This window comes from Rhipicephalus microplus, chromosome 9 (genome assembly GCF_043290135.1).
Source record: "Rhipicephalus microplus isolate Deutch F79 chromosome 9, USDA_Rmic, whole genome shotgun sequence".
Lineage (NCBI taxonomy): Eukaryota > Metazoa > Arthropoda > Arachnida > Ixodida > Ixodidae > Rhipicephalus > Rhipicephalus microplus.
Window position 1 is genome coordinate 4,531,286 of NC_134708.1, and position 27,023 is coordinate 4,558,308.

Below are 27,023 nucleotides of genomic sequence, written 5' to 3' on the forward strand. Positions count from 1 at the left end.
TGCTGAGAGTTGCCTCAGGCCACGCGTCCAGCGAGAGTCCGCCTGCGCCGCTATCAATAACGGCTACCGTAGAGCGGGGGGCGGCGGGGCCGGGAGAGACATTGGTGGCGGCTGCATTGACACCGGAGGTGGCGTCAATGACCTTGGAGGCGGGTGAGAGAGCGGTGGGGGCTCCGGCGGTGCCCGCGGCAGACACCGAACGGTCCGAGGGCATGGACGTAGACCAGGCCCTTCTGGCCTATCTAGAGGACGAATAAAACGAATTATTCCCTCTTTGCAGTCTCTGTCGTTCGGGGGCCTTCTTAAGGGGGGAGGAGATGTGGGGAGCAGGTGCGCCCAGCCTCCCTTTCCCTTTTAGGGCAGCGCACGCGCCTGGTTGCGGGGACCCCTTCCCCCACGGCCGGCGCGTGCGATTCCCCCCCCTTTCCCGGCGCCAGGAACAGGTTCCCCTCTCCCTCAGCGAGGAAAGGTACCATTCTCGTCAGGGAAAGGGAAATCGGGTCGGGGAACAAAACGAGCGGGCAAACGGGCGCTCGCCCTCTGACACCAGCGACCATCCCAGGAGGACGAACCCGCAACCCCTCCTGCGAGCCGAGGACGTCCACGACCGAGGTGTAAGCGTCAACACCTTTGTTATCTGTAGTATCTCCCCGCGACAGTGACGCGCGATTGCTAACGCTTAGCAATAAAGTGTTTGTTGTTGATCTGGCCAGTTGCCTTATTCGCCCGAACCCGTAGTAGTAGCTGCAATGAGGCAAGCTACGGTTGGGGGACGTTAACCGTGCACGGAACGACTGTGTGCGGCTGAAACATTAGCTATAGGCTTCTGCGTCAGCCGTACATAGGACGGTCCCCCAACACGCGTCATGCACCCGCAACGTTTGTGTTCCGCCATCATACGTTGCGTTTTTATTGTCGGGTTTGTCATAGCGAACTTAGTTGGGGGACGCCTGCTACGCTAGGCACATTTGGCTGGTAAGCTATCAACACGGCTGTTCTTAAACTTAAAATTTGGTTGAGCATGCGCAGGAGCAGGGAAACGGATCGCCTGGACGACACTTTGGCGTCGATCTATTCACGCTCATTGCGGGAGAAAGCAAGAAGAGCTTCGGGCTAAAAAGCGATTCACCGCACATTTCAAAACCGTCTTGCGAAATTTTTGCTGTTATAACTCCAGTGACTTTTTCTCCCCCACAATGAACCCTTCCCCCAAATTGGCGTCAACTTTTCTGAAAAAAAGAAGGTGGTTTCTTTATGCGAGTAAATACGGTACTGCTAAGGCTTGGCGATTGGCTCCCTTGCCATATTTTTATAACAGCATTTTTAAGGACATTAATGTTGACTGTATATAGACAGTAGATATTAGCTGAGCTGCCGGCCACATATAATTCATATAATTCAGCCCTTATCAAAGTAGAGAAGGCTTGGTGACTTTAGGAAGCTAAAATTAGTGCAAATCCATGAAGTGATGATGGAGTGAAGCTAGGTCCATAATATCTACGTTGAAGTCTATATAAAGGACAGACAGATAGATGCACAGATGGATGCATGGATGGACGGACAGATGCAAGGACAGACAGACAGGTGGTCGGATGGATGAACAAACGGGCTGACAGATGCATGGACAGAGTATGGTCTATTTTAAACTTATATGTAACACCTGCGTTTCGGTCCAACAGGAAGCTACGACAACAGCGTCAATGGACATCATGGGAGCTGAGGAGCTTCGTTATAAAGGGACACTAAAGGAAAGGACAATTTTGTGTCAGAGTGAAAGCTGAATGTATGAGGTCTCAAGCAGCAATATTATCAACAGCAGTGCCTTACTTACAAAGAAATAAGGCTAAATCTGTCACACAATGTGCGCCATGAGTGGGGAATTTCCTAAATGATCCCGGTGGCATGAGAGCGTCTGACTACAATTAATCACTAGTAATGAAACTAGCCACAAAAAATTAAGAACTTTCCGTGTATCCAGAGATGTAATAAAAGGTTGCTTGTCTGTTGTTGTTCATTTATAGAAAAATGAAGTGCCTGGCGTTACTATGGGGAATGGCGTGAGTGGTTCAAAAATTCAGTTTTCATTTGGTTAGGCTGGATAAGTGGTGCCATCTAGCGGGGCCCAGTTGAACCAAGCAAGCAGAACCATAGTTTCCGAGATGGCAGAAAATTGTTCAACGGCTGTTGTTGCTACAGTGGCTCCCGCTACTTTCGCTCTGCTGCTACTGGTCTAGGCGACTGCGTAGTAAAGACGGGCAACGTTGGGCATGGAAACAGTGACGTTTTAAGAGTCCACTTTCATGCAGGTGATTTGAAGTACGCTGACGCGATGCAGACCATTAAATTGTGATATTATTTTAAAATAAGCACTTCCTTGGCACAAAAGCAGCACTACGAGGTTTCTCGACCGCTATTTCGTCTACTTAATATTTGCCTTTAGTGTCTCTCAAAGAAGTAGAGCTGTGTAAATAGCAAAATTTTAGGTGAAAAGCGACTTCGAATATTGAACCGTGAGTGCAAATTGAATCAAATATTTTTTAAATATTTCTGAAATATTTTCAGAAAATTTTAAAAATTTTAAATACTTCAAAGTGAAATTGCAGAAAAAAAAATTGGGGGAGCATTCCTAAGCTTATTCTTATGAGATACATAGCAACAGAAAAGTGTTTGTTTTGGCTAGGTTGATGAAACACTGCTGCTGGGGTGGTGTTTCGTAGTTGTCTTATCAAAAATGAGGCTGAATTGCATTTATGTGCATGATTCGGTGCAATGATTGCACCAAAGTGTTGACACAACAAAGGAAAAGATGCTATTTCCTCAGCCTCTCCTGCTCTTTCATCTTCTGTGGAAGCTCAGCTGATGTGGCGGACTAGGGTGCTCCCTTCCAGTCTTGAGTTCCAAATCTGAAATTCAGGATGCTAAAAACTTCCGTTGCCCAATTTTTCAAATTTTCCTGGTCAAATTTCAGGTCTGAAACACCATTCCCCACCTCTGTCATCTGAGTGTTGGAACCAGCGTTTTCTTGCGTTGATACATTTGTGATAGTGGCAGAAGCTTGAAAGGCCGCTTTGCTGCAATATGTTTGTGTAATGGGGTGAAGCATATTAAATGTTTGAAGTGGACACTGTCAATGGAATTTTGACTGTATGTCATCAGAAAATTCGTGTTGTAAAATTCTGATTCAAGTATATTCGAATAGCAAACACTATAAAATAAATATTTGAAGGTTTGATTATTATCTCAGATAGTCAACATGAGGGAAAGAACTTAATGATTGTCCTAATACTACAATAGAGACCCCATAGTGGAGGGCCAGGGAAATTTCAACTATGAGAGGTTCACATCGAAATCTAAGCACACTAGCATTTCGCCTCCATCAAAATGCCACGACTGGGATTTAATCCTGTGTCAGCAGTGTAGCACCATAGCCACTAGATAAATAGAAGCAGTCATTGCTGATCTTACTGCTTGAGCAGATTGTTATTTAGAAAACAGCTGGAGCACTGTTTTACATTACACTCATAGTGACTTCAAACACTTTGCCAAGCACTTAAAAAATTAAAACAGGACAACTGAAAAATAGGAGATGGCTGAGCAACTAAGTTGTAAATTTTCTGGTCTGCTATGATTTTAAGATGACGAAGTGTGGTCATTTATAATTTAACTTTTCTATTTCTAGAGCAATAAGACTGTCCACTGTCTTTGGGAACAGAAAGTTCTTATTTGGAATGCTGCTCATCTGCATTTTTGAAGCATCTTTGACGAGGACTCTTGACATTGGTCATGGAAACTTGTATAAATGATGTTAATGGCACTTAGAAGACTGTGGGTGCGTAAAAGACCCCTTGAGCTTCTAGCCACACAGCCAACTAATAAAGGGCACCTAGCAGCATCAAGGAACATCTTGCCCTGCAGTTGTCGGTGCCAAGCACAGAAGTGACGGACCTGGCCGAGGAGCTGCTCTCCAGCTCCAAAGGGCGACTGCAGTTGGCTGGCCTTGGAGCTCGCGATTCCCTTCGCATCGAAGCCGGTCTCTGCCTTTACGGTCAAGACATCGATGAGGACACAACACCTGTTGAAGCTGGCCTTGCCTTCACCATTGGTAGGTTTGACAGGAAACGTAGAAAAGGCACCAGCTGTAGAATTGATTTGTTGCTACACATTGCAGTGCTCAATTCTTTTCATTGATAGAGGATGCTAGTTATATTGCATTAATAACCTATGATCTTCATGCTGTTTACATTTTGTGTTGTATTGCAATTTTTATAATCTGCCTCCACTTGAAGAGCGAGAGCCCTTCAGAATGTTAAAATAAATAAAAAATAAATATGCACGCATGCATGTACATTTTTACACCTCAGAAATGTAAGAAAAATGTAATTACTTGTACAGTAAAAGCTTGTTAATTTGAACTTACAGTTAATTCGAGCTGACTCTCTAAACTTGGCACAGCCCTGTGTATTTCTATGGGGGGGAAACTTTCGATAATTCGAACAAGTCGGTATCCACGACGATTAATTCGAACTAGGAGCCCCACCCACCCACACACACACCATTTTTGTCGCTCCATACAGAAGTGGGCCCAGAGTGATCACAATGTGTTGCAAACCCAAGCTAAACTGAACCTATAAGAGATACAAAACAATGAAATAGCATTTCTCAGTAGGCCAGGCTTGGAATGCTGTGCTGGAGTTCTGGCAAGCCACAAACAATGCCCATGGGGTCGTGATAGAAGAAATGCAAGCAAATGAATATTGCTTATTGTCGTTGCTGAATTAACCTTATTCTAGTCCAGGGAACAGGCAGGGGAAACCTTGATCACTTTTAATTTTGATTGTGTTAACTGTACCACGTAAATAAAAAGTGTTATGAGGCATCATATATTTCCAGGCTCACTGCTCATATGAATGCGTCTGTTTCTGGCATATCATTGGCTGATAAATTAATTCTTTTCACTGTTGAAAGCTTTTTGAACTTAATCAATGAAATCACCTGCTACAAACGTGTAGTAGCGCCTAGTTCGCGATCTGTTCATGCAGTGTGGTGATATTTGCGCATTTTAGCGCCCGCCCACATATTTGAACTGCCACTTAATTTGAACTATTTTATAGTCCTTTTCGAGTTCAAATTGATGAGCTTTTACTGTGTTGCCATAGTCCTTCAATACTTTTTCTGGTCGTAAAATTTCACCGTCACGCTACGTGGGAGCTCGACATATTGCACAAAGCTGCTGCCATGCAACACCCCTGAAGCTTAGAGGCCACCAACCTTTTCGCAAGTTCATCCCATGGAGACAGCAGCTGGCGTGGGCTGGGCTAAATGTTTGCAGATATTGTGGGGTCTCGAAGTGAAAAGAGTGCCACGCTCGTGGAGTGAACAGATTCAGCAGGCGCGATCGGAACGAACCGAACAACACACATTTATTTCACTATTTTTAGAACGACTATATCGTCAGCCGAATTACTATACATAATTTGTGATCAACACACTATGACATCGTTCCCGTTCCAGCTACAAAGGCACTATCAAAGAGCTGTTGCTATTTGCATGCCAAATGTTCGTAAAGACCTGTTCAAAAAAGATTATCAGCAAGTAAAAGGTCATGTGCTTGGGCATTTTCTTTTCCATAAAGTTTGTCACCATCGCTGGAACGACTCCTGTGTAAGTGGAAGCTTGGTCAAAATCACAAAAGTGCAGAAGCAACACAAGGAACAGTAAGGGACGCAGACAAGTGCTTTCAACTAAGCTTTATTGTGAAATCAAAGATATATATTGTTATGGTGAGATGCCTTTATTTACAAGAGATGATGAGTGCGAGAGTCCAGGTAACTGGCAGATGGCCACTCGTACCAACTTCATTCTCCTCTTCTACCACGCATCCCCTCAATATCATAGCAATTCCCCCTTTGCAGACGATGCCCACTGGGTAAGTTGGGCTTCGTTGCGATAATGAAAGCATTTTAAATGAGCTACATGGAAGACGTTGGTCTTGCTTGAGTGCCGGTCTGTTGACATCAGCAGAGATATCACGTATGTGACATCACTGAGACATTCCAGGACAACAAACGGTCCAGTGTAGTTAGCCAGAAACTTTTGGCCGAGGCCGCACTTGCGAAGCGGCGTCCGAAGCCACACCAAATCTCCTTTCTCAAACACTACATGCCGGTGACTTCCGTCGTAACCGTTCTTGGAGCGTTTCTGGGAAATGAAAGTTAGAAGACAGGCGATGTGCCGGGTCTCTTCTGCGTGACAAATGGTTTCGGCGAAAGTTTGATCGGTCTCAGAAAAAGGAAGAAAAGTGTCAAGAGCTGTGCGGGGTTGGCGTATGTAGAGCAGATAAAATGGACTGTATCTCGTTTCGTGCTGTGCAGTGTTGTAGGCAAAAGTTATAAATGGCAAGATGGTGCCCCTTTTTTGTGTCCGGAATCAACATACATGGAAATCATGTAGACGAGAGTCCTATTAGTTCGTTCCGTCAAACCATTAGCCTGTGGGTGATACGGGGTAGTGTGACGAAAATGGCACGAAGCAAGACGAAGGAGGTCTTCAACTACATCGGCCACAAATTGCCGCCCGCGATCACTGATGATGACACGGGGGGATCCATGACGTAATATAATGTGCGACATCATGAACTGTGAAACTTGAGTGGCCGTTGCCACAGGTATCGCTGCAGTTTCGGCGTAGCGTGTGAGATGGTCCCACAATAATCCATGGGTTGCCGTTCGTTGATCGCGGAAAAGGGCCGAGCAGGTCAACACCCACGACGTCAAATGGTGAACCCAGAGGGGCTATGGGATGAAGTAGTCTGGCTGGCGGTGTTGTAGGACGCTTGTATCGTTGACATTGCTCACAGCTTGCAACGTATGCAGCCACACTTTTTCACATATTTGGCCACAATAAGCGTACTTGCGTGAGGTAAAATGTCCTAAAAAAACCATATGGCCAGATGTTGGGTCGTCGTGCATTGCTTGAAGTACGTGTTGTTGCAAACTTGTAGGCACAATTAGAAGTAGATGGGGGCCTATGATGGAATAACTCTTCTTTTAAACAACACCATTCTTTATGACGAAACCGCGTTGATTGTTCATTCTGGAAATAAAGAAAAAAGTGAGACTGTTGTCACTGCGTTGCTCTGCTCGAAAAGTTGTTAGATCAGGAAATGGAGCATCTACTACTGCCAAATATTCATCAAAGTTGTCTGCGTCACACTCGGTTGTAGGAAGGGGAAGCCGTGAAAGGCAATCGGCGTCGGCATGACGTCGACCGCTTTTGTAACAAATTTTAAAGTCGTGTTTTTGCAATTGTAACGCCCAACGAGCAAGACGACCAGATGCGTCCCGTAGTCTAGTGAGCCAATATAAAGAATTGTGGTCCGTGATAATCTAAAATTGGTGTCCGTAAATATAAGGGCGAAACTTGTGCACGACGAATATGACCGCGAGACATTCCTGCTCTGTGACAGTGTAGTTTCGCTCCGGTTTACTCAAACAGCGACTGGCATAAGCAACAATGTGTTCAGTAGCTCCATGGCATTGGACCAGGACGGCGCCGATACCTAGACCGCTGGTGTCGATATGAACTTCTGTGGCAGCAGATGGGTCATAGTGGCGAAGCACAAGCCCTGACGTAAGAACAAACTTGAGCTGCGAAAAAGACGACTCGCATTATGCTTACCACCGAAATGGTGCGTTCTTGTTGATTAGGGAGACGTCAAAGGGTAAGCGAGGTCGACGAACTTAGGCACAGAGCGACAGAAGTACGAGCATAGGCCCAAAAAGCTTCGCAACTCTCGTACAGACTGAGGTTGTTTGAAGCTGCTGACTGCAGCGCCTTCTTGGGGGTCGGGTCAAACGCCATGCTTGTCCATCAGGTGACCGAGAATCAGAGTCTCATGGTTGCCGAAGTGACACTTCTTAGGGTTCAGGGTGAGCTTAGCTCTCTCAAGGCAGGTGAGAACAATGTCTAACGATGGTTGTGCTCATCGAATGTATGGCCAAAAATTATAATGTCATCCAGGTGGCAAAGACAAACTTCCCGCTTTATTCCACGTAATATAGTGTTCATGAAACGCTCAAATGTGGCTGGAGCATTGCACAGGCCAAAAGACATTACATTGAATTGAAATAGACCATCTGGGGTTATGAAGGCCGTTTTCTATTTGTCATTCGGACGCATGGGGTTTGCCAATAGCCAGATCTGAAATCCACGGAGGAGAAGTACGATGCAGAATGCAAACAATCAATGATGTCATCAATCCTGGGAAGTGGGTAGACATCCTTTTTAGTAACAGAGGCGTTTGTAGTCCACACAGAATCGCCATGGTACCATCCTTCTTCCGGACAAGAATCACAGGGGCAGCCCAAGGGCTACACGACTCTTGGATGACCCTTTTCTTTAACATCTTTTCTACCTGTTGAGCAATGACCTTGCACTCTGCAGATGAGACACTGTGTGATTTCTGCCGGATAGGGTGAGCGGATCCTGTGTCAATCCCGTGGCGAGTACACGACTCGGGTACACTTATTTCCTCTTATTTCTGCGCAAAGTCAAATATAGTAGCGTGCTTCGCAAGGACTTTGACCAAAGCTTGATGTTTTTCTCATGATAGCGACTTGTTTACCATACTTAGAAAGTTGGCTTCTGTATAGTGTGGTGCATGAATAGGGTCTACGCTCTCGTTGCTTAAAGATGCAATAAAACTGTTCGCATTTTGTTCAAAGAGGGCGAGTTGAAATCTGCAGGGTAGCATGACAGGTTCAGTAGAATAGTTTAATACCCATAAGGTGGATCGCCCATCACTGATGGAAAGAACACAGTGTGGAACGAGCACATTTTTTTTGGCACAATTGAGAGGAACGGGCTCCACAAGAACACCAAACGTGCCGACGTCCGAGGCAGAGGCGTCAATGCAAACGTTCTACGTCGAGTTGGGCTGCGAGACAACATCCTCATTGACGGTGATAGACCCTTGACAGCACTTCGGATCGTCAGTAAGTGCCGATAGCATTATCTCGCCGGCACCGCAATCTACAGTAGCACCGCACTTGCGTAGAAAATCGATCCCCAGGATTATGTCATGGGTGGAGCTGGCCAAGACATCGAATTCTGCCTCGAACATCTTGTCGCCCAAAGTAACACTAACAACACATACACCGATCGGGCACAGCGTCTCCCCGCTCACTGCACAGAATGTTGTACAACTGTCCCAGCGAAACATCACTTTATGTCATAGCCACAATTTGAAGTTAAGACTCATCACTGTAACAGGTGCTTCATTATCTATCAAAGCTATCATAGGCAGTTCATCAATAAGCACGGGGACCTTATTTTGAGTCATAAAAACAGGCGAAGGCATAGGTGGATGTAGTGAAAAATGTTCGGCGACCTCACCTCCATTGGCCGCACCACCTAGTTTCCCAGAGGTGGGGAGGTGACACATCGACCAGGGGATGGTAAACGGAGCCAGCGTGCTACGGGGGACATGAAGCTTTGCATGAAGGAAGGCAAGTGGTTGCAGAAATTTCGGTGGAAATGGTGTCCCACATGTGTGTCACTGCGAATGGTTTGCTGGTAGCCGTCCCCAACATACGCGTCCCGCGTCGAGCGCATACCACCACTTCAGTTGTTTTGTCGAAAAGAGGCTGACGATCCCTCGTACTAGCGCTGCTGGGGGCGACGCGTCTGACCGCAGAATCGAGCCACATGTCCACGGAAACCGCAGTTAACACACAGGGGCCTCACGTACGCCGCCAAACCTTCCATATGCACGAGGCGCCATGTATCCATGATTGTGCCGCGAAGACATCATTGTAGGTGGTTAGCTAGAGGCGTTCTGGAAACCACGGCGATGATGTAGGTTGTCGGTTGGAGGCACAGGTGCTCTAGATTGGGGCACATCATATAGCGTGGCATCAACGACAGCACGCATTGCCTCGTATGGCAGGGTGGCGCCGCTAGCATGTGCCCTCGGCGGAGTGACAGCATCACGTCGTCCAAGTTCTTCGCGTACGATTTGTCTGATCATTGAGGTAAGATCGCAGGATGATGTTGGAGTGACGTCGACACTTGCAACGGTAGTGACATTGGCAAGTGTACCAAATTCGGGAGTGATGGGCACCTAGTCTTCAGTGTCTTAAACGTGCGGCAGTGTTGGATTACGTCCGCATACTGACGCCAAGGTGTCCTTGCCTATGAGGAAATTGTAGACATCCTCAGCACTCCCTTTGAGGAGATGCCCAACCTTATCATCTTCTTTCATGCGTGGGTCTACAGACTTGCACAATTTCAGAATGTCTTCAATATAAGTTGTGCATGTTTCACCGGGGACTTGAGCACGCTGCATCAAAGTTTGCTCAAAGGGCTTCTTCTTTATCAATGGGTCGCCGAAGCAGCTCGCTATTTACTTCTCAAACGCTTCCCCAGTCGTTATTGTTTCTTCGTGGTTTTCAAACCACACCAACGCCATCCCTTGAAGAAACAATTCGACGTTGGTCACCTGGGAGGCCCCATCCCAATAATTGTATTTACTCACACGATTAAAGTGCTTCAGCCATTCATCGACATCTTCTCCGACCCTCCCAGAGAAGCTTCGTGGTACCATGTGTAGGGGCCACGTAGCGCAAGACGAAGTGTGCGTGGTGTCGCCGTCAGCAATCGGATCCATAGAGAGTGGTGGTAGACCGGCCAGTCGGCGGCTTCCGCGTAGTTCTTGAGGTAGCACTTCTGTGATCGTTCGCCTGGGATGGCTCCGCTCTACCCCGCACCTCCACCAATCTTGTTACGGTGAGATGCTTTTATTTACAAGAGATGATAAATGCGAGAGTCCAGGGATCTAACAGATTGCCGCTCGTGCCAATTTCATTCTCCTCTTCTACCATGCGTCTCCTCAGTGTCGTAGCAATATATATCAGGATCATAGAGTAATAACTAGCCCTATCTGCCACCCCTGGAATTTGGAAAAACAGTGCACGGCTTTCAGCTCAGGTTGTCATTGACCTATACGGCTGCTGATTTCTTAATCGTGAAGTGTTCAGAGGCTGCGATCTCCCAGCCAGGCCTGATCGACCAGCGTCAACTTGTCGCTCCAGCCCTGTGAAGGGTCCATGTCAGAGAGTTCCTGGTTTAAAGGACCCTCCCACCTTCACTCACAAGCTTTACACAATAAATATTTTAGGGGTGAAGCTCCTCTTAGTTTAACCTTGTTCTGCGTCAGGCTTAACAGACAGTATCAGAGAAACAGACAGACGGATGGATAGACGGACGCACGGATGAACAGACATATGGAAACACGGACGTTCGCAAAGATGGACTGGTGTACGGACCGACGGACGAAGAGAAGGGTGCACAGACAGACAGACATATGGACAGACGAATGGACTTAAGGACAGACGCTTCTCATCACCATTCGCTCTGTAGATATGTAGTGATTTTTTTTTCTCTCTCTTTGTACATCACATAACAATCACATCAAAGTTTTTATTTGAGACCTGTATCACTCAGCCACCAGCTGATGTTGAGTGTGTTTGCTTTTTGTATGTAAATTCTCTTCAGTACAAAGAAATTTTCAGAAGTTATGGTTAGTGTAATTGATATGACAAATGAAATGTACATGATATCGAGAAGAAGCGGCCTTTCAGACATGATGTACCACGGAAAAAAAAAAAAAAACAGCTGTCTCCTGTGATGGCCTCTTGGCAATGTGGCCTTTCTTTTACTGTGGTACACCAAGCGGTCGGTGCAAGCTCTATATTTAATTGGGGCAGCAGTTTTGTGACCAGGAAAGCTATAGAAGGACTATGGTATTAGTATAACGTTTTGAATTTACAGCTCAAGCCCTTTGTAAGAGGCATGCTCCGGGCAGCAATTCTCGCCTCTTATAAACAGGGTACCATGCCAGCATTTTCTTATCAACCCATATTTTACTGTAGACACACAGGTGTCTCTCGTACCCACTCGTGTCTTACATCAGTGTCTCTTATAAAGGGGTTCGACTGTACTTGAGTTTAGCACCATTCTTAAAGTACCTTGAAAGCAAAACATCAGGTTTAGCACAAATATTCATTACTAAATGTTGCTTTAGTGGTATTTGGTTCATATATTCTGTGGGGAACTTGAAGATGCTAATGTTTATGTGAGCAGTCTCCTTCTGGCTGATGGCTAGGCTACTATTTCTGTTTACCAACTGGTATAAAGGTCTTCCTCATCTTGCATTGAGCAAACCTCCCTGCTAAAGTGTGTGGCTAGATCTTCCTCTGGTCGCTATTGTGTCACAGATTTCAGAGTTTTGTCTTTTGGCCACATAGGACCAACAACACTTCCTGAAATTTGGCCCATTTAGAAATTTGGCTCATTTAGAAATTTGGCCCATTTAGTGTATGGTCTTCTGAAAGGACAGTTAAGGAACTTCATTTTTACCGATCAAGAACTATGTAGGCTCTAGTAGATGCTGACTTCATAATTTATGACGTAACTGAAGTTTGTATGACAACAACTTTGAAACGGCATATCACATAACCACTTTCGTTTTCTTTCTGCGTGTTATCTTGCTTACAAAGTGTTTTTTCTGGTAAGAGTGGTGCTTATTGAGACCCTTGAGGTAATCGAAGGAACACTAAAGGCATACACTAATCGTTAGTTCACATCGAGCGTGGATCCGGCAAGCGAATGCAGATTATCCACAAAAGCAGAAAATTTACGGCCACTTGCCTGTATTACACCCAGGCTGATTTTCTCTCCGCGGGAAAGTTGGCCACTTTGGCTGCAGCCAATCAGAGCCTGAGGCACACTCACACATTATTGCGTAGTGCCACAAGGTGGCGACATGTCCACTGTGTATGGGTGGATTGCTCTGCCCCTGTGACGGAGCGTGCAGAAGGCAATGTGGTTGGCCTGAACGGCTGCATACCCTCACTGCCACTCTGCTTTGAAAATCTGCTTGCTCGCATGCTCCGTGTTTGGTGTGAATGCACCTTCTAGAAAGAAACACGATTTCTTTATGTTCCTTTTAAAGAATACGAAATGTTAGTAAACGTTCCTTTCTGTTTCTATAAATGTTTGTGCCTAACAATTCTTTAGCACTTCCACAGAAACGTGATTGGACTGTGCAGGCAAGCGCAGGCGCCACTTGGCTGACTTCCCGGGTGCTCCTGTGATCCTGGAGCAGTTGAAGCAGAAGCCCAGCCGACGACGCGTAGGGCTGGTTGCCACAAGTGCAGGGCCTCCTGCACGCAGTGAGTGTTGGACCTCGTTTTAAGTCTCGGAGACTGCATGAATGGCACCACAGAATAAGGTACTGGAGGACAGAAGTGGCCCAGTGATTACGGCACTTGGCTGCTCACCCAAAAGACACAGGTTCAATCCCGGCTCCAGCATTCTCATTCCAATAGAGAAAAAATACTGCAGTGTCTTAGCTCAACACCCGAAATTCAGACAATCGAATAATTTGGATGGGTTCTCTGGTACTGGTAAACATATAAATTGTTTAATGGCATCAAACTCTCATTGCTTTGGTCATATTTGACTGCAACCCGGACTAACCTTGGAGTGTGACAAGTATGAAGTATTGTAAATATACGATACAACAGCGAAAGAGGCATTTGCAGACAACCGAAATAGCCAGGAGCTTATAGATTGAGGTGGTCACCATATAGAACCACATAATAAGCACGTTTCAGTTCAAGACATGGAGTCTCGAGCTGCATTCACGTTATGAACAATGTCTTAAATGAGGGAAATTAGTTTTTTTACTGCTCTTATGCGAAGTAATTGCTCGGTTGACATTTTCTTCAAGAAAATGAAAGTGCATTGGTAGACACTTGTTTATTGTTTTCTTGATACTTTCGATGATTTGGCATTCGGTTAACTTGGACAGTTTCTCTGGTCCTGTGAAATCCGAATTAATGAGCTTTTACTGTATAGGCCTGGGTACTACTATATTTTGATGCGGGTTTATGAACCTCAGTTGGTTAAAAGCAACCAGATGGCGTCTCTTATAGCCAGAGTTGCCACTTTGTGGTTCTCACTATTTTTCTATCATCACAGTAGGGATAAATGTGCAGCTCTACCAGCAACATCACACGTGACGTTCATGCTCAAGCCTGGTGACTCTGCCACATATGACCTGGGGCACGATTCTTGATGTATCCACTTCATGAATAGTCCACTTCGTGAATTGTCCACTTCGTGAATTGTTCACTTCGGCCTCCACTGATTGGCTGGAGTGCAGCAAAGCAGCGTGCCCCCTTTTTCGGGTTCTTTTTCTGCGACGTTATTTTGATATTATAAAGCTTTCACAAGTCTCGACACAAGTGAGAAAGACTGAATGTGTGTCGTCGCAACGAATGCTGCCACCAGAGGTCTGCCTTTAGGCAAACATCTCGGAGGCCCTGCGTGAACTCTAATCGCGTTAGCTCTGGAATTGGGTTTTAACTTGGTTGCCCGCCTGATGAACCTGGAAGGTTTATAAGCATTGTTCTAAGCATCTGAGGTCGTTTGTATGCAAGTTCAGATTTGGCTTATTTCAGCACACACTCGCAGACGTGAACCGCTCGCTAGGAACAATGCCCCAGTATACGGCCTCTGAAATGCGAGAGAAAGGAAAAGTCAGAACTGTTAGGAGAACACAAGACATGACAGTGCTACTCTGGCCAACTCAGTTACCCTTTGAGGAAGAAACCAGATCGGTCTCAAAATGTTGAGCTCTTTTTAAACTGGACAGAGCCATTTCAAGTCTCTACTCAGCCCAACGGATTTCTGTCGAAATGTTTACATTTAAGTTAAGACTTGTCAAGTTTAAATGTCCTGTTACCGTGCATTTGGTTCACTTTTTTCTCTTAATGCTAAACGTATGCTAGTGGGTTCTGTGCGTCAACGTTGCCAAGACTGCCACGATATTGAGACAAGCTACTTTTTTGAGTAACTGAATGTGCTCCAACAAAGTGGGTAGTGCACAAGGTGGATACATAGAGAATCGCACTCAAGAAAATTTACTGCTGTGCTCTTTAGGCAATCGAAATGAGTGAGCATGTAACATTAGAATGCCCAGTAGGTATGGACTGAGGCAAGCTAAGTCTATTTTTGCAGTGCACCTAAGCACCTCTGCATCACATTAAAAATTATCAAGGAAATTTTTGTGGATCTAGTGTGTGAATCATTGAGCTGCGGAAGAGCTGGATTACTGAGAAACTGGCGACCCCAATAGCCATGCCACAAACCTTGCCTTGCCATTGCATGTGATCCTGTGTGCAGGCATCGTCATGATAGAGATGATGTACCACAGGTAAATGCCGGCACTTTGCATTACTACTGATGTGCTATGAAATGCGATGCACTACTGTAGCATTCATGTTAAAATTGTATTACTCATCCTGCCCATTGTGCATACTGACCAAAACTCCTTTCACGAGCTTTATTAAATGGGCCCTGAAGCACTTTTTCAAGTAACCATGGAATGAATTCACCAGAAGAGCTGTTGCCTCACGAATTCAACGCGGCAAAAATTTTAAGAATCTGCCCAGTGCGAGTGGAGTTACTAAGATTTGTCACATGCTGAAATTGTATTCTCTCTTCTCTCGTCTTGACGAAAGCACTTAAAGCTAAGCAGGGAGGGATAGCAGGGACAAAGAAAAAACGTCATGCGTGCCTTGTGACCTTGAGCACTTCTTTGTTTTTTTTCTTCGAGTGTGCAATTTTTTCAGTTTAATTGCACGCGCAGGCGTGGACAAGCAGCGGCCTCCCGCGGCGATCTTTGTAATGACCGAGCCCATCATGTTCAAATCAACCAATGGCAGATAGAAAGGCTTTCTACAAGTGATTTTTGAGTGTCTTCCGTCATTTGTCGAGAGAAGAGAAAGCAATTTTCAGCTGACTTTGATAATTTATTGTGAATTCCAGGCCGTGTGCTACGCTATAATATTTAGCTTGTGTGTTGTCGGGAGCCTCTACTACTGATGGCAGCGTGTTCTGACCATGCTCAGAAAGTGTTGCAAGGCCCCTTTTAGTGTGAAACAACCACATAGTTTCATGTTTAAATTATTGAAATATTGTTTTCTAGAGCAAATGATGGATAATTATTTCGAGGTGTTTTCGTCGTGCCGAGTTGCAGCTTCGGTTTCGGTGAGCGTCGAGAGATGAATAATTTAGCGGTGTTTGTTAGTAAACAGAGCTGGCCATGTGAGCACACAAAGCAGTGGCATGCTCTCTATGAGTGCTGTGCACAGCACCGTGTGCACGTGGGCATCTGTGCACATGAGCATTGTGTGAATGTGAGCACCGTGTTGACAACTGGGGGAAAGAGAGCACACAAGGAGCATGGAAGCCAAAACAAGCTCGACGCGTTACTGGTTGTTGGCTGCTTACATTCAGATGAAGGTGATGCTAATTTTAAAAGGTGCTCAGTTTTGCGTTCAGTTGCGTGACGTACACTTTCAAACTAATTTTTGTCAATATCTTTTAGCATTGTCTTCTTTAGGCCCGAGGTGCTTTAGGAGTGGATTAAGCTTCCAGCAGAACCAGCGCGCCTCAAGTTTCAAACAAATGGCATGAGGTAGCGCTAGCGACCGGCACTATCATCATGTCATTTGCTAAGCATGTTCGCCCGTGACCCATGGGGTCGTGCCAATTGAAACTTTGAGATTGGCAACTGTGTGTGGTCATTTCGGCGGCAGTGCAAGATGCCGGAATTATTAGAGCATCTGTCACATTATTGGAGCAACTGAAACTAGTGGAAAGCAGAAAAGCAAAGGGTTTGGCAGTTGGTTTTTTGTTCATGCAGCAGGTATTTAGTCTAGGAGGCAATAGTTTAGTGCTAGATTAGCCGTTAATATTTTTTAGGTGATGTGTGTGTCCACACAAACCTGTTTCAAAGTTCTCTCTCCTTCAAAGTTTTGTGTCAGCACTCCTTTAATCAGAGCGACCATTAACCGTTATCACAACAGATGGCGCTGCGGTGTACGACTCAGCAGGCTCAAAGGAACTGGGACGCGTGACAAGTGGGCTGCCTTCACCCAGCCTGGGCAGCAACATTTCCATGGCATACGTGCCTCGTGAATACAGCACGGCTGGCACGACTGTACAGCTTGAAGTGCGCGGCCGCCACATTGAGGCTGTCGTGACACGCATGCCTTTTGTACCTAGCCATTACTACACTGGTTAGGCTGCTGACACAATAAATTCAACTTGTGAAATTGCATAAGGTGTGCTTGGACATGGAGCTACGCACTATCGGGGACTGACAGCCAATTTTTACGGTGCCTATTTTCTTTAGTGCAATAGGAGAGAGAGTCTTATCACAGAATATTAATGAGATCTAACAGACAATCATGCCAAATAAAGTATAGGGGATGTTATATAAGGTAACTGTAATGTAAATGTGATGAAAGAAAAGTGGATGAAAAGATAACTTGCTGTGGGCAGGGACCGGACCTGCAACAAAGAAAACGAGCCCTAACTGTACAATTTCCTTGTACAATTAATGATAACATGAAAAATGTTTGGAAACATCTATTAGGATTTTTGTATCTGCAGCGAATATGAATTTGCAGCATGCATTGTCGCTTGTGTTTACAAACAGTGAGTGCAAGAGCAGTTCACACTCGAGCACGGAGGTTTGCTACGCATGCGCGCACGCACTCTCTGCGCATGCGTCACGGCTCTCAGCACGTTGCACTGCCTACTGTTAAGGCAGCATTGCTTCTCACTGTGCAACTCCTTTTGCCTCGTAAGCAGCACCAAATAGAGTGAGGGTAGACAATAACTTACATACTTGTTGTGCCAGGCAGCAGTGACAGGAGCACCGCGTAACCAGGTGGCAGGTTGACGGAGAGGCCGAGTTGCAGGAGGCACGCAGTAAGATGACACGCAGACGCAACTTTGGCGAGACTGGCAGGAGACTGTTCTCTCCCATGTTTATTACAGTGTTTATAAGGAGGGGGAAAAAGGGTGATTGGCCGGCATGACGGGGGCACATGACCAACGTGGCCAGGCCGGGTAGTCTAATAAAACAGGCACTGTGGAGGCCCAGCTCCACCCAGTGATATGTAAGGGAACCTTACCACACTGATGTCTTTACAAGGTACCAGGGGTTGCATGACACAACAAAACTGTAATTATTAGAACTAATTATGGTGTGAATGGCAGCATTAGACTATGTCGCTATGTACATCAAAGGGAATGACTCCATATAATCCAGCTTCAAGGCTCTTGCACTAGGTTGCGCAACACACCAGTTTTTGTTGCATTTAAACACAATTTAAATATATAAATCCTATTCACAACATGAGAAGGATGCCGGAATTTGTCATTATATTTCTCAGTCTTTTCATTTCTACGAGAATCTAATATGTTGTGACCAGATGTCGGTTCCTTTAAGAAATTCAACTCCTTCTGCTTCATCAATGGCCACTGAAGGAAGGTTATACTCCGTCTCACCGTTCAGCATTGACAAAGTTGCGGGGTGTAAGCAAGCCACATGCTTGCGCAGGAAAACATAGTTTCAAATAGAATCGCCCTGTAATTGGCAAGACATTTTTCTTTATTTACATCAGTCAAATGTGTATTCTTCATTGTATTTACAGCATTATTATTTTGTATCAGTAACCACTGGTAACTTTGGTTAAAAATCGACGTGGCAGCACCCATACAGACTGCCCGCTTCAATCCAAATTTGCCCTTGAAGCTTGCTGAATGTTCACAGCAACAAATGAAAGGTGTAATGAGCTATCGCTTTGTGCCATCTCATAATCAGGACAAAGCATCTGGTACGCTTTGTCGTTATTGGTGAGATAAGCTGTTTCTTTAACCATGCCTGCAAAAAAAGCCTAACACACCAAGAATTTTTAGCGGTTCATAGAAATAGCGCAATATAGTCTCGAATACATTGGCGCTGAAGCAACAAGACATAAACTTAAAGAAAATACAAGTGTCAGTTTGGAACTTACTGTCCACAAAGCACACGTCGAGGACGTGATAAACTCGAGGCGGAGGGCACCAGTGTCGACGGGTGCAGCCATGTTTTATTTTTCCGGTGCTGCCATCTGCTCGCTGAACGTGTCCGTGCAGACACCAGGGGGGTGCTTGGCAGACAACGCGGCACGAATGAATATATGCGGAGGGGATATTCACCCTCCTAAGGGGCACTGTAGCCTCCACAGTGCTGAAGGGAACTTAATAGACTGAGTATAGGTGATACCGTGTGTTGTGTGCGAGCCCTTGGACCGAAACAATAAAAGAGAACAGTGGGAATTATGTTCTGATGCAGGGACAATGTCTTGTTTCTCTTCCTCACATGTGCTCTACGATCTCCCCAAACAAACACGCCTGACACCTACTGCAGCGTATTGGCCATAAATTGGGTGGTAAGTTCTTCTCTAAATATAATTATTAGCCACAGGTAATGGGTAGCATGAGCAACTGAATACTTTAAAGCCAAAACACACTCTGTACACTGCTACACATCTACAGGGAGGACTGTTGAATAGAGAGGAAAATTCAGTCCTTGTCATTCCTTCGCATGTGCTGTGCGACAGATGTCAATACATAGCGTGTGTTTTGGAATGTTTATTATTGTCTTTTACTCTACTCTGGTACACGGTTGTTCATAAAAGTAGGCTGCGTTTAATTTTTCTAAAATTGTGCATTTGTTTGGAATGACTGATGATCAAAGGAATTTCATGGGGACTAACTGAACACAAAGCAATGCTTATTACCAGAAGGTGGAAGTTGTAACATTTTCTTGAAGGTTTTAAGGGATAACTGCTACATCAACTCTATTCTGTATTAAGATGCACCAACTCGCCTGACAAGTTCTTTCAGTCTGTAAAGAATGGCAAGAATTCTTGGCTATAGCTAGCTTTAGTCTTAATCCTTGCAAATGCAATAACATGATGCTTTTGGTCAGTTTCTGTTTAGGCCCTGCTTTTCACATGCACAGTGAGATGCTCTCAATACAAGTACTGTAGAATTTAACTCGAAACAGCAGCTGCACTGCTTCAAGCATACAATAAAATTGGACAAATTTTCACGGCTTTGCAATACCCCATCACCAACGACACAAGTACACAATGCAAATGAACTGCAAAGGAGATAAAGGCAGCTCGTGGCAATTTATTTTCTACATTCTACATCAGCTTTCAACCATTTCAAACACCACGTATGAAGAACTGTCTATAAACTTGGAAGCACTCAACAGTCTATTGCAACAAAAATAATGTCATAATATCTTACTTTATGTGTGTTATACTAAGTAATCCTAATTAGTTGTAATTAATTTCCACTCTACTATCACATAAAAATTTCAGATTAGAAATATAGCCAAATTCATTTTGGTCATTAGGAGCAAAAAAAATTCAAATTTTCACATGACTCACAGAAAGTGGCACATCCAACGACTCTTCAAATGTGGTAGGGCTTTCAGAAAAGTGATGATGCAATGTGCAACCGTACACTGCAAAATCAAGTTAACTGAAGACAAATTTATTATGCAAAAGGTTCAATTCATTCAAAGCTTGATATATATCTCTCTCTTCCTTGAGCCCCAAGTTAATACAAATTGCAAAAACAAGTGGTGTAAATAATTGTGTACATGATTCGTCAGAAGGTTAAGGGTGAACAAAATTTTTTTTGGGGGGGGGGGGGGGGGGGCTGAAGGGCTTGGGGAGATTTGACACTATATGATTGGTCTATGAAGATGCTCAAGGATGCAACTACTGTACATGGTTGATATGACGTGTGAATCTTCCAATTTCATGACTAGTTTGTAGGAAGACTGCACTTCTTCAAACTGCTCAGCGCCTTCTCCCTCAACAAAAGCCGAAGAGGGCAATGTTGTAGACTCTCAATGTTAATGTAATGGCCTGGTGTAATGGCTTGATTTGTTTTGTCTGATTACTCTCATTATTCAAGTGTTTCAGCGTTAAAAGCAGACCTTAACCTTCCTTCACTTCAATCTCGCCGCAAAATAGCTCGACTGTGTCTTTACCACAAATTCTTCCACTCGCAACAACTCAGAAATAAGTACATCCGACTAGCCCACTGTATTTCCCGTACTAGCTACGCCAACGCAGTCTATCCGGAACGTGCCCATACTAATACATTCCAACAATCATTTTTCATACGCACATCCCGAGACTGGAATGACCTACCTGCTGAAGTTGCTACCATCATGGACCAATCTCGTTTCAAGCACGCCATTGTAGTGCCCCCATAATTAATGTACCCATTCTGTTGCTGTCGCTACGATATTGTAACCCTCCTTTCTAGTATTGTGCCGCACCCCTTATATAGAAGTGCCGCCATAAGTTCTGTACATAGTCTGTTGCCGTTACCATGTTGTTACCCTTCTTTCAAGTGCCGTGTCATGCCCACCCCTCATGTAATGTCCCTATGGGACCTTTGAGGAATCAATCAATAAATCAATCAATAAATGTATAGTCTTGTATGGAGTTCTCCAATCACACGACTTGCGTAACTCCTCATGGAACCTTGACACATCATTGGCCAAGATCATTAAAGTGTGCCTTTCTTGAAAATATTTCACCTCATTCCTCTAGTGGTAACATGTGCACTTCCAGGTGGCAAGTCGGTTTGCTATCCTCTGTGAATAAGTTACAAGCATGTCTAGGTTTCAATGTGGCAGTGTTAAAAAGCTCGTTTCAGCATTAAAGAGTTTGTTTTGCAGAAATGCCACTTTTGGTTTCTGCAGTGGCGTTCTTGGTTGTGAGCGAAAAATCAGCGGTGTCCGTGAGCGAAAATTTAAGGTAGATGCAAATAAAGAAGTAATTAAAAATCTTCGGTCTGAGTGGGAATGGGTATTAAAACTTTCGACCGCTTGCTTCATGTCACGATGCATTTAGCCGCTCGGCCACCATGCATACATCCTCTAGCATACTAAGGGCAAGCTATTGATATTGTAACGGCTAAGTGTGTATGAGCCATTCACTGTGGCTTGAACTCGTTTAGAAGTCGAGGAAGAAGAGAACATTGCTTCCTTGGTCTGGTTCTGGGCAAGAGGAATCCAATTCTTTGTCCCCCTTCTTTTTTTTTTGCAAATTTTTTTCTGTATATTCTGGTTCATCGAATTCTTTTGCCATTTTTACCTTTTCTTTTTAAAGGAGCATTATTATTGTTCTTATCTGACTTCTCTCTCTTTTAGTAAGCATTGTATAAAAAATTTACATTATAAGGTACCCTGTGGCGAATCACCCTTGTGAGTATGAGCCAGGATCTTCTAGGCGACAAGACAAGACGTCAACTCCTGGCTGGCTGTGTAATTTTGCTCGACGCACTGGTGGAACAGCTGGGCAAATGCGCCTTGGATTCCGATTTTCAGCCGACACACCGAGCTACTTGGAGACAGCTACAGCTCCCTCGGCAAGAAGCAGCCGCCGCCTGTGAGGACTATCCCCCGAATTCAGTCTCATATCTCAAGATGAGATACCAACCTCGACTACCAACCAGGCAAGTCAAACCAACGATGCCTATTCTCTTCTCCTGCATGTTTTTCATGCGCCGCAAACACCGCACTCATTTCATGGAGACATTTAGGAAAATGTTGATGACTGGCTTGACCACTTGGATCGAGTTGCCAGCATCAACGAATGGGATGAAGCTCGCAAGCTGCGGAGAGTTTATTTCGCATGGGAAAACTCTGCCAGAACGTTGTACGAGAATCACAAGGGTTCCTTTGCGACAAGGCAAGAGTTCAGTCAGCAGTTTGGCGATGCATATCGCTGCGCCGGTCATGTGCGGCACTACGGTGCAGCACATGACTCGAGTATTGATCTCATAACAGCTTTCGTTGTAAGAGATTTTGCGTCGACTACCGAAAGTTGAATAAGATCATGAAGACGTGTATCCTTTACCATGAATAGATGACTCGCTGGATCGTATTCGGAACGCTCGTTACTTTTCTTCCATGGATCTACGCAGCGGCTGTTGGCAAATTGCCGCTGACGAGCGTGACTGCAAAAAGACCGCTTTCATTACTCCTGACGGACTCTATGAGTTCAAAGTCCTTCCCTTTGGCTTATGCTCAGCGCCAGGTACTTTTCGAAGAATGATGGACATGGTTCTTTCTGGGCTAAAATGGCGATCATGTCTTGTCTACCTTGACAGTGTGGTTGTCTTCTCGGACACCTTTGAGCGACACGTCCAGCACTTACAGACAGTTCTTCAGGCGATTCGAACAGTTGGACTTTCTCTCAAACCTGAGAAATGTCATTTTGCTTTCGAGGAACTCAAGTTTGTTGGTCACGTGAGCCATGCCGGTATACACCCAGACCCTAAGAAAACAAGTGCTGTTGCCACATATCCTGTCCCAATGAACAAGCAGGATCTCCGCTGATTTCTAGGACTGTGTGCATATTACAGACGCTTTGTCAAAGGCTTTTCTAAAATCACTGAACCTCTCAATGAACTTACAAAAAACGGCGACCATTTGTTTGGAGTCAGGATCACCGTCATTCTTTTGACACCCAACGAAACCATCTCCAAGCTCCACATGTACTCGGTCACTGACAACAACGCTGCCACAGAGCTCCACACGGATGGCAGGAATGTCGGAGTCGGAGCTGTATTTGTTCAATGGCAAAATGGCATAGAGCGCGTGATTGCTTGTGCAAGTAAAACATTATCATGCGCAGAAAAAGACTACTCTGCAACAAAAAAAAAAGAATGCTTAGCCATTGTTTGGGCTATAACAAAGTTTCGGCTTTATAACTTGTACGGTTGCCCATTCAGAGTACTTAACGACCACCATTCTTTATGCTGGCTCGCCAATCTCAAACATCCTTCCGCTCGTCTAGCACGGTGGAGCCTTTGGCTGCAAGAATTTGACGTTATAATCATACACAAGTCGGGACACAAACTCACCAATGCTGACTGTCTCTCACGTGCGCCAATCGGAAGAGGACGATACATTTCTTTCCTCTGTATCAGCAACCGACTTGGCTCAAAACAACGCGACCACATGGAACTAAGCCCGCTCATTGACTACCTCAAAGGCCACAAAAGCAGTCTTCCTCGAAATTTCGCACATTCGCTGGCCTCGTTCTGAATCAGAGATGGAGTCCTCTATAAGAAGAACTTTGACCTATATGCAAGCTACTTACTTACCAGTTACGCCAACCTCGCTTCATGACAATATTTTACATGTTTGTCATGACGAACCATCATGCGGACACCTTGGCTACATGCGCACTTTGGAAAGAATTCGCCGCTCCTACTACTGGTCACGGCTCGCAAAGACAGTCGAGCAGTACATCCGCATATGCCGCGACTGCCAACGCCGTAAGGCTCCACCTGTCCGACCAGCAGGATTACTACAGTCTATTGCCACACCAAAAGCACCATTCCATCAATTTGGCATGGACTTGCTCGGATCGATTCTCACGTCTTCGTTTGAAAATCAGTGCATTGGGCTCGCCACCGATTTAACACATTATAGTTAAACAAAGGCTCTGCCCAAAGCTACCGCAGCCGAAATCGCCCTGTTTTTTGTCACCAGCATCGTCCTCCATCACGGAGCCCCAGCTGTGATAATTACTGATCCTGGGACAGCTTTCACTGCAGAGATGCTTCAAGAAATGCTGAGACTAAGTGGTACAGAACATCGGAAAAAAACTGATTATCACCCCCAAACAAATGGACTCACTTAATGGCTGAACAAGACCATTGCAGATATCCTGTCAATGTATGTGGCATTTGACCACAAGAACTGCGACGATATACTTTCTTACGTAACTTTTTCTTACAATACGGCAGTCCAAGAGAGTACAGGTTTCACACTGTTTCTCTTAGTTCATGGCCGAGAGGTCGCTACAATGCTCAACACAATGCTCCTTCTGGACAACCTGGACATGTTCGATGTGGATGCTGCCTTGTTCACCCAACGTGCCGAGGAGGCCCATCAACTCTCCCGACGCCGTATTCAGACTCGCCAAACTGCCGAAACACAGTGCTACAACCTTCGACACCAAGAGGTTACCTTCCAACCAGGCGATGAAGTTTGGGTGTGGACCCTCATCTCACAGCTTGGCTACTCTAAAAAATTGCTGGGACGCTACTTTGGCCCATACAAGGTTCTACGCCAACTTAGCAACATAATGTACTAAGTTCTCCCAGAGGGCACTTCAAGACGTTTCCGTCAGCTTCCACAAAGTGATGTGCTGCATGTTTCGAGGCTCAAGCCACCTTTTTCGGCGTCGTCAATCCAACGTGGACTGACTTTTCAAGCAATGACTACTTATTTTCTTTTTCTTTGTCACTTTTGTTCTTTTTTGATGCGTCTTGTGTCCTAGCTCTTTTCTTTATTGAGCATTTCTGTGACAGCAACCCATTCATTTTGCCTTACGCTGCAGTTGTTAGATTCTGTAGTAGTGTCTTTTCTAATTTTTTCAACGCTCATAACCAGCATCGAGATGATACTTTTTGGGGAGAGGGAATAACCTCACAGGTAAGTGTGTATGAGCCATTCACTGTGGTGTGGAACTCTCTTAGAAGTGGAGGAAGAGGGGAACATCGCTTTCTCGTCTGGTTCTGGGCAAGTCGTCAGCTCTTGGCTGTCTGTGTTGTTCTGCTCGTGGCAATATGCAACCCGTGACCCGCAGAATAGTATTTTGAAAAGTTAATTCGAGCGCGAAAACTTGACACGATCACTCACACATGCACACACCCATGCATCAAACACACACAGCGCCCACTTCCAACTGATTTATTCATAGCTCAAAGGCTTGAATATATACCCGAATTAACTTTTCGAAATGCTCTACCAACTAGCCCAACAACAAGTTCCCGCAGAATAGTACTACGCACATGGGGGTATTATGTGGCCCCATCACGTCGTCGTTGGACTACCACCCCCCCCACCGGGGGACTTATCATTTCCGTCTAAAGACTAACGGGCCAATTTCAATCAAAAATGAAATTTTCGCTAGTAAACCATGTTTAAAAAGCACTTTTTACATGCATGCTGAAAAAAAAAAAAAAACAAGTTCTTGTCCGATTTTTTGTCAATGGGCCTTTTTCATTAAACCAACCTGCACACTGTGCGCATGTGCCGATGAGGCACATATCATGACTTTTGGTGGCCAAACATGACAACAGATGCGGACCAAGCGACATTTGGTGTCACAAACTCGCATATGTTTTCCCTAAAGAGAGGCGTGAATGCAGGCCATTGAGATAGTCTACCAGACAATTTTTGATGCCAGGAGCCACCAGTTTCGATTTCAGCAATCTCCACTGGAGGTGCTGTTCGGACCCGGAAAAGGCCCATTTGCTGACTTTCCTCTATTTGCTTACATCTCCCCCCCCCCCCCCCCCACCTCCCCTAGTGTTCCCTCTGTGTTCCCTCACTGTGCCAGCTTCATGCAACTTGGCCCTAACTTGCCGAACCGTAATATAGACCACTTAACAGTGGTGTTGCATAGCCTCGTTTTTATTGCTTCAGGGTGTGCAAAAATCACAGCATATCCACGGGTGAATGATGATGAGTGGGTGAAGCTTTGGAGGGAGTCATTGATAAACGGTGAATCTTCTGTGTGATTCGCCCAGTCGATCATAATTTAAAGAAGTGAGAAACGCTGTATGTGTATGCCATGCCGCTTGGGCATCCCGCTCTTGTACGGCAGGATCTTGGCGGCGGCATCGTGCAGCTTCACGGCGTGCGTCTGCCTCGCGGGCCTGCACATCGGGATTCTGTCTGAGAGCACACAGTGCCGCCGCCTTACGCACTCGCTGCATTGCAGCCTTGTCCATCTGGCGACCAACAGCGAACGAATTTTATTACAATGCTCCCCCTAACATACGTCGCCGCACTAAATAGAACGATTGCCTTCCACCAATCACACGTGCCATATGTGACATAATTCCTATTATAACATCTCGCATCTCTTCATGAACTACAAGTACCACCATCTAGTGAACACTGCAAGAACTAAACTAGAGTTGGCTACCTACTACTACAACTAAATACATCAGAGGATGTACAGACCCACGCCTCAAGGAGCTCCGCCCCTAAAAATTTG

The 27,023-nt window shown here is 45.2% G+C and overlaps 2 protein-coding genes across 4 annotated transcripts in view; one reads left to right on the plus strand and one right to left on the minus strand.

Annotated features, from left to right (window-relative positions):
• LOC119163356 (aminomethyltransferase, mitochondrial) overlaps positions 1-17,194 on the plus strand; it is a 40,870-nt gene extending 23,676 nt beyond the window's left edge. Inside the window, exons 6-8 of the mRNA XM_037415335.2 lie at positions 3,916-4,102; positions 13,110-13,232; positions 16,938-17,194. Of these exons, the coding sequence (XP_037271232.2) occupies positions 3,916-4,102; positions 13,110-13,232; positions 16,938-17,155 (528 nt within the window). The 3' untranslated portion in view covers positions 17,156-17,194. The remainder of the gene's footprint in view (positions 1-3,915; positions 4,103-13,109; positions 13,233-16,937) is intronic.
• Positions 1-27,023, minus strand: part of shot (dystonin-like protein short stop) — a 710,700-nt gene that overhangs the window by 16,040 nt on the left and 667,637 nt on the right. The window lies entirely within an intron of this gene.